This window comes from Melanaphis sacchari, unplaced genomic scaffold (assembly GCF_002803265.2).
Source record: "Melanaphis sacchari strain LSU unplaced genomic scaffold, SCAv2.0 Contig42_pilon_pilon, whole genome shotgun sequence".
Lineage (NCBI taxonomy): Eukaryota > Metazoa > Arthropoda > Insecta > Hemiptera > Aphididae > Melanaphis > Melanaphis sacchari.
The window spans coordinates 224,079-239,359 of record NW_020271275.1 but is presented as its reverse complement, the minus strand read 5'-3'; the positions used below and the strand labels follow the sequence as shown (position 1 = coordinate 239,359).

Below are 15,281 nucleotides of genomic sequence, written 5' to 3'. Positions count from 1 at the left end.
CTCCAATTACAGAATAATATATATATATAAAAATTTGTTTTGTGAATGACATGAATACAATAAAATGTTGGTATAAATAGTATAAAGTTTACATTCAAATAATATAACAATTACATATTATGTGGGTATATAATTTTACAGCTATAATAATTTTAAATTAATATTCATAGTGTTTCCTAGTCATCAGTATATTTGAAGGAGATGATTTAGAGTATATTTTAGAAACATTATTAATTAAAAAGCTTTCTAGATTTCTGGTGGATTTAGTATTTATTCGAAAATTTAATCGTTGTAGTAAATAAGGGCAATCTATTGAATTGTTTAATAGTTTTAATAAAATGAATAATGGAGGTACTTCTTCTGTATTTAACGATTCTATATTGAAATAGGATAATACTCCGTTATAATTTGAATGTGGTGGACGTTCGATTTAAACTTAAATGCTAGAGAGCGAGAAACGATTTTGAATAGCTTCGATATTATTATTAACTCCTATGTTGTCTGATGACCAAATAAGGGATGCATATTCTACATGTGATCTGACAAAAGCAAAATAAATACTTTAGGGCATTTATATTATTAAAATTTTACAAGTTCGAGTAATGAAACGAGACTTTGAAATGCTTTTGACATAATAAGCCGTAACTGAAATCCAGCATACTGTAGTCTTTACAAGTTTGAATTTTAAGGTTTGCAGCACTGATGCATATTATCATATAATAACATTATACTCTTGTTATCGTTTCGGTGCGGCATGCGCATCGGCCGCGACTTATCTTGCCAATTCTTGCGAATAAATAATAATGCGAATGTGTGAGTACTGTGAACTGTGAATTGTGACTGTGAGTGATATAGAATTATTGCATCTTTTACACGACAGTTTCGATTTCTGAGATTCCACATATCTACCTCATTTCGAAATCAAAATTATATCTGATGGTATAGATATGATTAAAGAAGACTTTAATAGAAAACGTCCCTCTATAGAAACGAGATTTATGTGATTTTCAACTATAGTTTGATATTTTGGACGAACATTTTTAGCTAATACAGCTGTAAAATGGACCGTGAAATGGAAACACCAGAGCAAAAGACCCCATCAAAACTAGAGAACACTCCGTCTAAACAAAAGAAGATCCCGTCAAAATCAAATCGGTATTTTTATTAATATTACGTTTTGATCTAATCATGCCCAATAGTTGTGGTTTTATATTTGAATACTATACAAATGAATGGTGTTTGTATACATTGATAATGAACCTTACCCAGTTAGTTTGCTAAAAATATTTGTAATCAATTTTTGTATATATTTTATTTACCTACAGAAATGTTAGTACTACTTTTTTGTTTCTTTCTCAAAACCATTTACATGGCAAATTTATATCCTGCAGGATCAATATTTTTTCTAAAGTGAATTTACCACCCCTATTTAAATTAACAATAATAAGGAACTGTTTACGCATTCTTACCTTAAAGAATAAATTGACTTATTTTCAAACATTAAGTTATAAACATTATTTCTATTTGAACACTGATTTCTTTGTACGAGCAGAGTATTACAGTTTAAAAATGCTCATTTATCATTAAAAAATGTAATATAAAAATATAAGAGAAGTTCTGCTAAATGCTAAACACTAATTCAATATGCTGATGTTAGGATTAGATAGATAAAACTAATAATATCAACATCCTTTTGTTAACAAAAACCAACTTTTTTTTTTTTAATTTCATTTTTGGATTGATTTATAATAACTAAAAATAATAATATACTTCTATAAAATTTATTTTAAAAAAGAAATCTACTTATAAGTTTTGAACATGAAAAAGTACAAGACTGTATCTAACCATTTTGTTTATAATGATTTTTAGATTTTCCGATGAAGATGACGGAATTGCTTTAACATCTAAAGGTATAATGTACATAGGAGAAAAAGAACCTTACTCAAATTCGATGCGACTGTACGTATACAGTTAACTGTATTATTATTTATTATTAAACAAATTTTATACATTACTATAAAATTTGATATCAATGCACTTTATTTGTTATCATAATTAACAATAACAATAATTAATTTCAGAGATGAATCGACAATGGATATATCATTGGTTGTGAATAACCAGAAACTAAATGCTCACAAAGCTGTTTTATCAGCTAATAGTGCCTATTTTAATAAAATGTTTGACAGTGATTTCAAAGAACGGTTCCAAGATAAAATAGAAATAACTATAACTGATATTAGCTTTGACATTTTGAGTTCACTTGTTCAATTCATTTACACATCAGAAATATATATTACAGAAAATAATGTTCAGGTAATAGTTATTTTTTACATTTTCAGCCCAATTTAGTATTTTCATTATTTTTTTGTCCCATAATATTTTACTGTATGAGTATTAATATTACAATTTATATTTTGGGCTACAAGAGAAATAAACCGTGCCTAGATTAAATTATGTCTGAGCATGCACATCCCTGTCCTGCACTGTTCAATATCGCAACCGATAATTTATCTGATCACAATTGACAATGTTTGGTTACTCAATATATATATACTGTGCTAAATATCTGAGTGGAGAAAACAATGCCTTGGGATAATCACTGACATTAGTTTGCATGCACGAAATGGTTTACTTATTTTTTGGACCGAAGTTAAAGATGCTCAATTTTATTTTTATTTCAGGATTTATTGATTAGTTCTAGTGTATTATTACTAGATGAAGTCGAAAATGCTTGTGTAAACTACATAAAAAAGATAATTGACACAGAAAATTGCATAAACATGAAAGATTTTGCTAAAACACTGGGATTAAATGATCTCTATTCTTTATGCATGACTTATATAATAAATAATTTCAGGTAATTTATATATTTAAATCTATTTATAAAATAAATTTATATATTTTAAATAAAGGTACATTCAATTTTTTGGTACTTGTCTAATATGCTACCTTCCATAAAATGATACCTACCAAAAAAGTTTGCTGATTATTGATTAATAACAAATTAACAACAATATTAATAACAATTTATTAATATGTAAAAAAAGAATTTTTTTTTCTTTAAGAGTGACAATCTTATTTTTGATATCGTAAATAAGTAGTTTTTAATAAATCACCATTTGAGTCCCTTTTATGATTTTTTTTTATACTTTCAACATATCTCCACAAATAACACCATCTTTTACAACTCAGCAAGTTTCTTTCTTGAAGATAATTAACACATGTTTCCTCATTATATATTAAATTCCCATACAAATAGCGTATTGATTTGTTCATTTTTGTTTATTTTAAAATAAAGAAATAAAAAGTAAAACTCATAACGATTAGGATATATACACGAACACAACACAGACTAAAATAATATATCTAAAAGTAAGTTATCATGGGTCTTAATGGATTAGATATAATGGCTATTAAGCTATAATTTTATACAGTTGTTATAGTATGTTATTTATCGTAATGACTCAAATGTACTTTCCGGCAATAAAATGAAATAAAATAAAAATAACTATGGTAGGTAGCATACTACACGCATAGTTTTTTGGTAGATACCATTTTACAGTAGGTTGATATTAGACAAGTACCAATTTTTTTTTATTAAACAAAAATAAACTGTTAAAATATTAATCCACAAGATATGAGAGACAAGTGTGATGTGAAGGATTGTAACTATAGTCTGTAATGACCTGCCAATGATTATGCGTTGTTAAAAATTATTATAAAAAAAGTTCATTGTAAAATATTCTTTCTTTGTATGACGATTGTAAATTAACCTAACTTATTTTCACACAAAAATATTAAAATTATTTAATATTTTATTATCTCTAAACTTAAAAAAAAAATGAATATATTTCACAAATCAAATGTATTAAATATGTATGAAAAAACGATGCGTTTTCAAAGTATACATTTTTTAAAATTTTTTATTTTACATAGTAATTTTTTGGATTATTAAAAAAATATATACAGTCGATTCTACTTAATGGAAATACCTGTTATTAAGGACAATCACTTAATAGGAATAGTTTTTCAATTACGAAAATATATGTATACTTGTAGGGGAAACATTCACCGCTTATCTGGGCCACGAATCTGGATAATTGGGACATTTTTAACTAGTATCATAATTAATTATACATAATTAAATAAGATAAAATGTATAATAAAAATAATTATAAAAATATGTGTAAGTACTTTATATGTATTTTTATAAGTAATTAGGTTTTAATTTCATGTTTTTCTTTTTGTATTATTGTACATTATTGAATATGTTCTATGTTTTTTTGTAATTTGTAATAATAAAAATATATAAAAAAAAATCAGTTTTTTAACAAATTTATATGTTTGTTTTTGTATTTCGGATTATTGGGACAAAATAACTTGTAACCTATGTGTCTCAATTATGCAGAATCAACTGTATATGCATTTCAATGAATCCTGAGCTCCAATTATAATTATATTGATTAAATTTAGGTCTGGTAACTATTTATTAATTTAAAATAGGCCTGTAAACATTTTGGCATCAAAAATTAAAATACTAAAATGAATAGTTGTTTATTAAAAAAAAAAAAAGAAAAAAAAACTAATATCATTTATTATTTTTAGAGCTGTAGCTAATACTAAAGAGTTTATGGAGACTGATTTTGATGAAATAATGCTGTTACTCAAGAATGAAAATTTATTTGCTAAAGAAGATATGGTATTGTTTTTTTATTCAGAATATTAAGTAGTTATGAAATCTATTTTATTTTAAAGGTTTATGATGTTGTTATGAATTGGATAAAATATGATCCTGTAACCAGATCCAAATATTCGTCAGAATTATTATGGTATGTTCGATTGCCATTAGTTCTAAATACTTACCAAGGAGTTATCAAAAATTATGGATATCATGGTTCTAAGCGTAATGAACTTAATTCTTTTCGAATGGAACATCGAAAACCATTTAGAAAAGTTAGAGTTTAAATAATTTATAGCTTATATTCTAATTATGCTAATAGTTTTTAAAAAATAAACAAGTTACCTTTAAATCAAAAACAAACATTTTACCTCTTGCTATACATTTATTTATTTTCATTATTATAGGGTATATTAGTGCTAAGTCATTATCCATTTGAATCAACTCCAGAGTGGTATGACGCTGCCATTGATCAATGGCAGAATTGCATATGTGAAAATTGTCTGTGTAAAACTTTTCAATATCGCTTATTACCACCTAGAACTTTATGTACAGTGGTTTTACTTGATAAAAATCGTTTATTTGCTGCTGGAGGTTCTAGATATGGCAGAGGAATGAAATTAGCAGATATGTATGATTTGGAAACAAACAAATGGATACCCTTAATTGACATGTATTTTGAACGTCTTAAGCCGTTTATTATACAACTTGAATCACGTGTTTATGTGGTAAAAATCTTATTTATGTATTCTTTATAATTTGTATTAGAAAGTTTATAGTTTATGTGATAAATTTGTTGATTTATAAATAAAATTAAAAAAGAAAAAACTAATAATGAAATATTATTTATGCACATATAATTTGTTATTAGGTTGGAGGTTGCACTTCTGAAAAAAAAAATGCCAGTGTTATAGAATATTATGATTTAATTGAAGAAATGTGGCATGTTGTTTATTGTGAAATCAACCACATTGAGACATTTAAAAATGATAGTTATGTTGCCTGCGTTAAAGGATTAATTTACATAGTAAGTTTATTTTTCAATCTTTTAAATATACAGAGTGATTCTTAAATTGAACATTATTTCATATAAAATATGGTAAATTATTCATATAATAATTACAATAGGTTGTTATTAAAATAAATAAGCGATGATTATAATGTTAGAAGGATGCTACACACACTTAAATTATTAATAAAAATTTTTTGCAAAAAATAAAACAAAATTTCTTAAACTTTTGTTACAGATATAACTAAGACTTGAAAGAGTATAACTTTTTTCTTCATCTTATACACGTGTCATTTAGTTTAAATCTTATAAATTTCACTTATTGTGATTAAATATTAAAATTAAGATATTTTAAAAATGATACAAAATAACATTATCTGTGTTATGTCAAAAGTTTTTTTTAAATATTTTTATTTTATATATCTTTTATAATCTGTCATTTATAATTATAACTAATTAAAGAATGTAATTAAATATATTATACTAATATATTTTTTTTTAAATTAAAATATTTAAAAAAACTTTTGTTTAACCAGAGATATTAATATTATAATGTTTACAATACTTTTTGTCATAGTGTTTTTATTTTGTTGTTATCATTAATATATAAAATAAATCCATTCAGTGAATAACCTCTGCTGTATAGTAAATGTTGATGTTACCACTGTCATTGAATAACATTCATTTATTATAAATAGATAATAAAATATAAAATATTATTTACATATATTATATTCATATTTTTATTTACACTTTATGTTAGATTTAAATTAAATTAAATTATAAGTTTTAAAACTTCATTTTTTACCAGAGAATTATAATTTTTGAATTGTATCTTGTCGTGTCATAATTTTTGTCCCTTTTTGCAAAGATTATATTTAATAAATAAAATAAAGCAAGTATAAAAAATCTGATATTATTTATTCTTTATTAATTTAGTAACTAAAAACAATAATTACTATTCAAAATGTATAACATTTACATTTACTCACTTCTTTAAATGATCTGATAACTTGTCCACTACTACACTCACCACTATTTTAACGTTATTGAGGCAGCTAATTTTATCAAATCAGTTTTTAGTGATTCGGTATTTCAAAGAAGTTTAGAGCAGGTCTTCTCTTTTACAATACTCCATAATAGTTAGTCCAAAGAATTGAATTCTAGACTTCCTAAGGTCTAAGGACCAATCTTGAGCTTTGAAAAATTCAGTAAATTTATCTCGAAACAATGTTGTATTGTTTTTAATATGTTTGTAATTAATAATCATTCATGTACTAACCAAAAATAGTAGATATGATATTTAGTTCCGATTTTATTTAAAAACTAAATCATTTGTTATAAGTGTTATTGTAAAATATTTATAGAACACTGATAAATAGGAACAGAACTTATGGCACGACTAGGTAAAAAGTATCTTTAACTTTTAAGTATGTATTGTGGAGACTACAGTTTTTCTAATTTTCTATCCTAATAGTTTTAGCATTTTTGTTATGATTAATGGCAAATTTAATATTTCAAAAATTGATAAGGGATGTTTTACTTTTTAATTTAGATTGGAAAGACGCAAGCTGGATATTTTAATCCTCGTACCAAGAAATGGAGTTATATTGATCCGATACCTGAGTATAATAAGGGTTCTGCAGTTTGCGCATTAAATGGAAATATTTATATTATCGGTGGTCAATATTTTGAAAATTATTACAAAAGTGTATGGGCATACTGTACTTTAACTGAAGAATGGGTATCTTTGGCTGAACTAAATTTTGCTAGATCGTTTTCTGGTAAAATTAAAAAATCTGGTACCTAATTAAAAATATTTGATATTATTATTATTATTTTGTTTTTATAGGTGCTGTAGCAATGAATGGTAATATTTATTTATTCGGAGGAAAAATGATGAACACATCTAGTTCAAATATATTTGAAATATATAATCCTCATGACAACAAATGGGTCACTTCAAGTGCTTTTATGAAAAAAGATCGATGTCACATTGATGCAATTGTTATTGAAAAAAGTTCTGATTTTTTTATAAAAGTGTTTGAAGAATCATCTAAAACTATTTATTAAAAAGTGACTGTAAGATATAACTAATTTTATTTAAATGAAACTACATAACTATTTATATTTATTTCAAAACTATTAAGTATTATTTAGTGAGAAGTGCATAATTTATTTTAAATTATTCCTTTGTATTATAATATTATTGTTTAATTATAAATAACTTATTTTAAGTTTATGATTTTAAACCATTCCTTTGTTGTATGTATAGCAACATTTTAATTTAAATCTTTACTATGTAAACTTAAAACCATTATCAGAATTTTTTTTATTTTAAATAGAGTAGAAAATATTTTTTACATTATTTTTTTTGAGCATATGTAAAATAGTCATAATGTTTCTTAATGTAAATGTTATATGAGTTGCTTAGGTTCAAAACAGGATATGTCAAATTATTTTAAATAATAATTAAAACGAAATTGCAAAAATGCAAAATTAATTGTTTTTAAAATGATTAATAAAATAGTTTGTAAAATTCTAATTTTATTATATTTTAATTACTACTTGTACTTGTACATAATTTATATTTTACTTATGGCATTTTAAATTCACTTTCCAATAGAATAATACTTATTGATTAAATGTCTGTATAATTTTTGAAATTAAATCATCATTAGTTTTTGTATATCCATTGAAAATATTAAGTATTCAAAAATAAGTGATTCATATTTGAACATTTTACATAGAAGCAACTACTCTAGGTTGGTGTAATGGTATATTTGATTCAAGTCCAATCTTAAAATGTATATATATTTTTTTCATTATTCATTTTCCTAAATATAGACATTTTAGTGTGAAATTTATAATTTATTAGATAGACTATTGTAGAATTGTATGTTACAACTTACAATTAATTAAGATTAGTATTTATTATTGTTTTTGCATTATGTTTCCCACGGACATCACAGTTAATTCTTTTTTTATAAAAGTATTTAACAATAATTGTTTACTTTATTTATTCTATTTATGATTTATTTTTAGTAGGTAAGTTCAAATGATGCATTTATTATATAACTTTAAGTATAACATTATATGTTTTATAGCTTAGATATTGTTATCCTAAATTGTACATTTATACTTGTACAAAATTATCTCATTTATATTGTATACATTTTGAATATTATGTTTATAATAATTTAAATGTTATTTGTTTTGTGTTCATGAGATAATACATTTCTATTGTTTCTTAATTGTTTTTTAATTGCTATATATTAGATTATACCTTTATAATTTTTTTTATTTCTTGGTTGGATATTTGTATAAGCATATACGCCTCTGTCCTTAGTATTTTTAATTATTATTATTGTATTTGTTTTATAACTAAATTATGTACTTAATGTTTAAATCCACTAATACTTTAGTCAGTGGTATTAAGGAATAAGTGAATGAATTGGTCACTTCCTCTAGCGTTAGTGCAAATATGTAAATACATATACTTCTTTCATGTTAAGAAGAAACTTCAGTGGTTAAATTATGTGTGTAACATGGCTTCATTACACAGTACGAATATGGATGGAAGACTGAAAATGACAGATAATCATTGCTTGACCATTGCTGACAAAATCTGACTGGCACTGAGGTTCCTTCTTAACATGAATAGGATATAGTAATTCTAATCATTACCAAAACAAAACAATTGTTAATTATTATTTATTATAAATAAAAGTTATTTCTTACATTTGTTTAAAGCTGATTTCTTACAACATGCATAACTGGCTAATATTTATTAATTATTGGTCTCTAGTGGTTATCTTGATGATTGTTATTTGTGAGTGATTGTGTAAGCTTAATCACATAAGTAAGTCTATCAGTGAAATTAATAAAAAGTACATGCAAACGTTGTTATGTTGATTTTTTCTATAATTATATATACAGTTCAATATTTTGAATATTAAGAATTTTAAAACTTTTATTATAGACTATAGACATATACTAACACACTAATGATCACCTACTATACGTGAGCACTTGAAAATTTTGTTATATCTATTTAATTTCTTAAAAATGGTCAGTATAAATTTGTGTGTAAAAGAAATAGCGAATTACTTTCACACATGTTGATATTTCATAAACACACTAGGTACATACATTTTTTTCATTGTCCATTATTATTGCATTTAATTTCTAATTAAATTATGTATTTAATGTTTATACACAATAATAACAACTACCATGTATTGTATGTGACTAATATTAATATACCAATATACCATCCTTTAAAATAATAATAATAAAATTAAGTTGTGGAAAATATAAAAATAATATACTAGGTAAGATTTTTTTTTTATTGTAATTCAAAAATTATTTGTATACACATATTAATACATGATTTCTCCAACAGATCTGATTGTCAATTCACATACCTAAATGAGAAACAAAAATTAATTTAATTTAATTGTTTTCTATAATAGTATAATAATAAGTTAAGATTTTGTGAATCAAATTGTGTATATTATTTACTTGAACATTTTTTGGTGTTCCTAAAATGTAAAGTGTGGCATTAACAATATCTTCAGTTTCTAGGTATGTTATCTCAGGGTGTGATTTCAATTGTTGTTCTGATGACTCTTTAATAGTCACCCCAGGACTTAAACTCTAAAATAAATCAATTAGCACTAAGTACCTACCTAGGATAGTAGGATGTCAATGGTTAGTAAATGGCACACATTTTATTCACTATTAAATGGTGAATTTATAATTCTAAGTAGGTATATGCCATATTACTAACATTAGAACATTATCTCATTTACCATAAAAAAAAATATAAATATATATACATCTAAATAATATTATCTTGATTTGCATACCGTAATCTTAATTTTACTCCCCTCATTAACCAACATTCTTCGAATACTGTCGGTTGTTAATGTTACACAGTGTTTGCTGGCATTATGAATAAGTGCTTTTATCGGTTCAGCTCTATAATGGCCTGCCACGCTAAATCAAAAATAAGTTTTGATTTTTGTAAAAATGAAACATATATTTTTAAATTTTCTATCATAGTATTTTATGTTTAGCTCATTTGGTGAAATTATATACGAGCAAGGGGATACTTAGCACTCTAAAACATTAAATCAGAGCCACCAAATAACTAAATTAATTATATAGGTGGTTAAACTTTATTTAGTGTATTAACTATTAAATATTAATATTAGTTAAATAAGCCAAAACTATTCAGGTAGATAGGTAGGTACCTATTTATATTGATAATGTGTCCATCGTCAATACCATTCAGTTTCATCTTGTTTATTACTTCTTTCATAAAAATACATCCGGCCAAATAATTTGTCTCCATGATCATTTTCCCATGTTCCATCGACTCATCTGAAATTATTTGCTGTTTGTAATTTATTTAAGCTTAAAGGTGGCCATTAACAGTTAACTAGTAACCTTAATTACCTTATAATGACTATTGAATGATAGGTATTGATCAAGATTAGTATTATATAATCAGTGATAATATTATATATTAGGTTTATTTATAAATTACATAAATAGGTATATAGGTACCTACTACCTACACTTAAATATTTAAAATTGTAGTCAGTTGGTTCCTTTATCTAACTTAGTGTTTGTTACTATATGATCAATTCATGATTGCAATGCTGTTGGGAAACCTAATACTAGACTGCCCAGAGATGCATCGTGTATTTTCATAAAAGCGTGACTAGAGAGATGGCGTGTCTTCGCTCAGAATCATTTTATCGTATGCACTATTCAATGATTAATCATATTGAATTCTGATTTAACACAGTAACCTACCTACTCTCTTTTCCTCTATTTATGTGTAATAATAAATACACTATAGCATATGATCTGAGGACCTAGGTACTCAATGTTACACTCAATACATTTTATTTAACAGAGATTTTTTTTTTTTTTTTAATTAATAATGAATTACGAATTTTTGTTCTGTAGGTTGGAAGGAGTGTTTTAAATATTTGAGAAGGTATTACGTAGGTATTTTTATTACCTACATCGTCTCTCCAAATAAGATTTATTTCGACGTTATCTACTGCAATGATTGCATGACTTTAGTTAAGAAGGTATCTCTTATCTGACTACTAACAAGACGTATAATTGGATTTATGCATAAGCATATTATCATGATGTCAACAAGTTTCTGTAATCAGTAGGTACAGTTGCATTTATTTATTCTTATTTAATTATTAACACGTATATCACCTTATATTACCTATGCGGCTATGCCACAAGCGTCTATATTATAGACTATCTAATTACAAAGTTGTGCTAATAAATGTTTTATAGTAAACTACTTGTTGGTACATGCAACGCCAACATAATATATATAAATACAAAGTTAATTAAATAAAAGCTCTATTGTTTAATAGACATTAATGGTAAATAGTAATTTAATATGCTTTTAAATATTACCAACAAATTCAGTTTCGTCATAAATTCCAGCATTATTAATCAGCACGTCGACACTTCCACAAGTAGTTACGGTCCAGTGAATGCATTCAGTTATTTGTTTCTCGTTTCTGATATCAAATGATTTGTAATAGAACTTCCCAGGAAAACTTTCGACTTCTTCGCTTAATTTCTATGAAAAAGTTAGGTAATAAAATACATCTAAGAGTATCTAGTATCTACACATAATATTATTATAAAGATATTAATTTATTTATTTACCCAATAATATTAAATGGCAATATATTCATTATAAGGTTAGGTTAGAAGGCTTTGTCTTACATTCTAAGGTACTTTATATAAAACTATTACCCCAACACTATTTTTTTTTCAAATTTTCATACTCGATTTATATGTAGATTAATACGTATATTTTATGGCATAGGTAAAAAATTGGAATGGTTTTAATTAAGCGTCATTATCATTCAAAATATGATTTTATTTTAATATATTTTTGAATATAATAGTTTTATTTGTGTTAAATCATCTCATCTCAAAAATAAGTACTTAGATTTGATTTATTATTATTTAAATTTTATCTAACTTTAATTTAATTTAAAAAATTCAATTGAAAATTTTCATTTCTGCCGTTATAGAATTTTTTTTTTTGATTATTATTATTATTAGTATTAATTTTAATTTATATGAAAACTATCGATTACTTATTTATATAATAACTATTGAATTTTACGGGTATTCAATAATTTTTATTATTTGATCCATTAATTTACCATTCAAATGATTTAAAAGTTTGAAGTATCGAATAATATTTGATAATCAAAATTTGATAGTATACAAAATACATATTTAATATTTACTATTCTGTAATCATTAATTATTTATCAGTCATCACGTTTTCATCACCTCACACTAGCATGTGTGGTTTCCGTTATATAGACAATAGACATGTAATATATTTGTAAAAATATACGTTAAGCAATTCCAATTTTGTGGTGTTAAGTTAAACAATAGGTAGTGAACTGATTTAGTAGTTACTAGTTAGTAATTAGTAGGGCTCGAAAGTTGATAAATTTGCATGTTTTTTTTTTTAAATTATTAGATTTATTGCTAAGTGAGCTAGAAATTCATTCCAAGACACTACGAAAAATATATCAAAAGTTTATAGTGCATATTTTTGTATATTTAGTGATTTTTAGATTTTAAAGCATATTTCTTAATCTTACAATTTTTTAAAGCATATTTTATAATTTATGAAAATTCGTAAATAAAAAGAATAAATACATTAATATTGAGAAAACATATCGTATATTCTTGTACCGTATTTTTCAAATTTCCATTTGACATTAAAATCAATTTTTTCCGCTATCAATTAGTAGGTATGTATATATATATATATATATATATTTATGAATTATAACTACAGCTAGCTTTATCTAAAATAGAATATTATACAAACATAAAATAGAAACTGATATCGAAATACCATGATTTTTCATAAATAGTTTCTTAGAAAAATAACTACTTGATTATTGTTGATGGCATTAATATATCGCCTACTTATTATTATCAGTTCCGACTTATATTCGAATATAACTCAACAGGAACATTCTACAATTGCATTTTTTATCTAAGGAATATTTTTAAAGATATTTTTTTATTATTTTTTTTTTTTTATGATTAAATTGTAATTAAAAATTTAAAATCCGAATTATTTTTATTATTTTGCACTTCTATATTTATAATTTTATAAAATATTTATGCGAATGAAATTTTATGTAAAAAAATAAAATTTAATTGCATATTTTTAGAGCATTTTGTACTTTTTTAAGCGCATAAGTGCATGCATATTTAGTGCTTTTTAATTGCATAAAGTTCTGAGCCCTAGTCATTAGTATAAAATTTAAAAGTAATGACATTATCTATGATCTCTTGTTGGATTTGTGCAAGGTTTTAATTTTTATGTGAGTTATAAACATTTTTAAACAAAAGTTTTATATACTCGTTATGAAATAAAAATGTAAATGAAGCCATCAAATATCAATAGAGCAAAAATATTGTAATTCTTTCTTTTAAGATTGATGATATAGTTTAGTTTATTCTAATATTAAAGCTACCAACACAAAATTGGAACTGCTAAACTCAAATATTTGTTATAGATATATTGTTCATTTTAATTTGTAGGAAACTTATACGAGAATAATGTCCTCTTTAGGACTTACCTACCTTCAATAGATTTTCTCGTCTGGCAATACCAACGACGACCATACCACTTTTCAACAGAGCTATAGCAATGGCTTTTCCTATGCCGCTGCTCACGCCAGTCACGATGGCCACTCTATTGTTCCACCTTTCCATGTCAGCTAAAACGTTTACAGTCCAAACACGTCTGAAACACTTAAACCAGTAACATATACCTAGGTAATAGGTATGTGTTGTATACTTTACCTGATCTCACAGAATTCGACACGCCGATATTGGATATTATAATTTATAAGTATAATATACGAACTGCGAAGGTATTTAGGTAAGTATTAACTAGGTAATAAGTAGGTTACGAATTAATGTTTCAATATTATTACGCGCTCAACGGTTCACGAATTATGATTAAGTTACATTAATATTTTTAATCCAAACAACGCGTGCACTAGGTAGCTATTATAATGGTAACACTAATCTCGGCGATTAGATGGTTTTATTTGAATATTGCAATAGAGAGTTAGATTAAAAATTATTATTTAGGTCACCGTACGTTCGTGTTCCGTATTCTATAATATACTATATACTATTTAGGTAAGTCAGTAGGTATACAATACGCACATGCTGTACAACTACTATTACCACGTAACTTAAACTTAAGATTGTGAATTAGCTTCAGTTGTGGTAGGAGACATACCGCATACCTACCATTTACCAATCAGTTACTTTACGTGTCCATCGGTGTTACTAGTTATCTACCTATATTGTATACAATACACATTCCTATTGCCTATTTGCCTGTATATATAAATAATTATTAATTATTAATAACGATTTTTTTTTTAAATTTGATATGTTATGTTTTCGAAAATTTGTAGTGTTATTCTAATTTATAATACTTACTTTTATTAAAATATATTTTGAATAAATATGATAAAA

At 24.7% G+C, this 15,281-nt stretch overlaps 2 protein-coding genes across 5 annotated transcripts; one reads left to right on the top strand and one right to left on the bottom strand.

Annotated features, from left to right (window-relative positions):
- Window positions 1–747: 747 nt before the first annotated feature.
- Window positions 748–7,771, top strand: LOC112597608 (kelch-like protein 3). Its single transcript, XM_025343719.1, has 10 exons — window positions 748–1,155; window positions 1,870–1,959; window positions 2,082–2,316; window positions 2,685–2,860; window positions 4,609–4,702; window positions 4,759–4,956; window positions 5,089–5,409; window positions 5,553–5,708; window positions 7,246–7,474; window positions 7,543–7,771. The coding sequence occupies exons 1-10, from the start codon at window positions 1,061–1,063 to the stop codon at window positions 7,761–7,763; spliced, it is 1,815 nt and encodes a 604-aa protein (XP_025199504.1). The 5' UTR covers window positions 748–1,060; the 3' UTR covers window positions 7,764–7,771.
- Window positions 7,772–10,018: 2,247 nt separating this feature from the next.
- LOC112597546 (farnesol dehydrogenase-like) lies at window positions 10,019–14,999 on the bottom strand. Of its 4 annotated transcripts, none has more exons than XM_025343637.1 (7): window positions 14,592–14,999; window positions 14,370–14,506; window positions 12,150–12,318; window positions 10,949–11,078; window positions 10,562–10,691; window positions 10,215–10,349; window positions 10,073–10,117 (listed from the first exon to the last, which is right to left on the bottom strand). In XM_025343637.1, the coding sequence occupies exons 2-7, from the start codon at window positions 14,499–14,501 to the stop codon at window positions 10,073–10,075; spliced, it is 741 nt and encodes a 246-aa protein (XP_025199422.1). In that variant the 5' UTR covers window positions 14,502–14,506; window positions 14,592–14,999. The 4 variants fall into 4 exon arrangements, with proteins under 4 accessions (XP_025199420.1, XP_025199422.1, XP_025199421.1 ...); XM_025343636.1 differs by having other exon boundaries at window positions 14,370–14,540; window positions 14,592–14,998; XM_025343634.1 differs by having other exon boundaries at window positions 14,370–14,532; window positions 14,592–14,997.
- Window positions 15,000–15,281: the final 282 nt, after the last annotated feature.

What these genes read in the sequence shown, in the direction of transcription:
- LOC112597608 (XM_025343719.1), top strand. Translation starts at nt 1,061, where the DNA reads ATGGACCGTGAAATGGAAACACCAGAGCAAAAGACCCCATCAAAACTA. An exon ending in TATTTGCTAAAGAAGATATG is followed by an intron (nt 4,703 to 4,758) that starts GTATTGTTTTTT and finishes TTTATTTTAAAG; the next exon opens with GTTTATGATGTTGTTATGAA. An exon ending in TTTTGCTAGATCGTTTTCTG is followed by an intron (nt 7,475 to 7,542) that starts GTAAAATTAAAA and finishes TTGTTTTTATAG; the next exon opens with GTGCTGTAGCAATGAATGGT.
- LOC112597546 (XM_025343637.1), bottom strand. Translation starts at nt 14,501, where the DNA reads ATGGAAAGGTGGAACAATAGAGTGGCCATCGTGACTGGCGTGAGCAGC. An exon ending in GGAGTAAAATTAAGATTACG is followed by an intron (nt 10,350 to 10,561) that starts GTATGCAAATCA and finishes GATTTATTTTAG; the next exon opens with AGTTTAAGTCCTGGGGTGAC. An exon ending in GAACACCAAAAAATGTTCAA is followed by an intron (nt 10,118 to 10,214) that starts GTAAATAATATA and finishes TTTCTCATTTAG; the next exon opens with GTATGTGAATTGACAATCAG.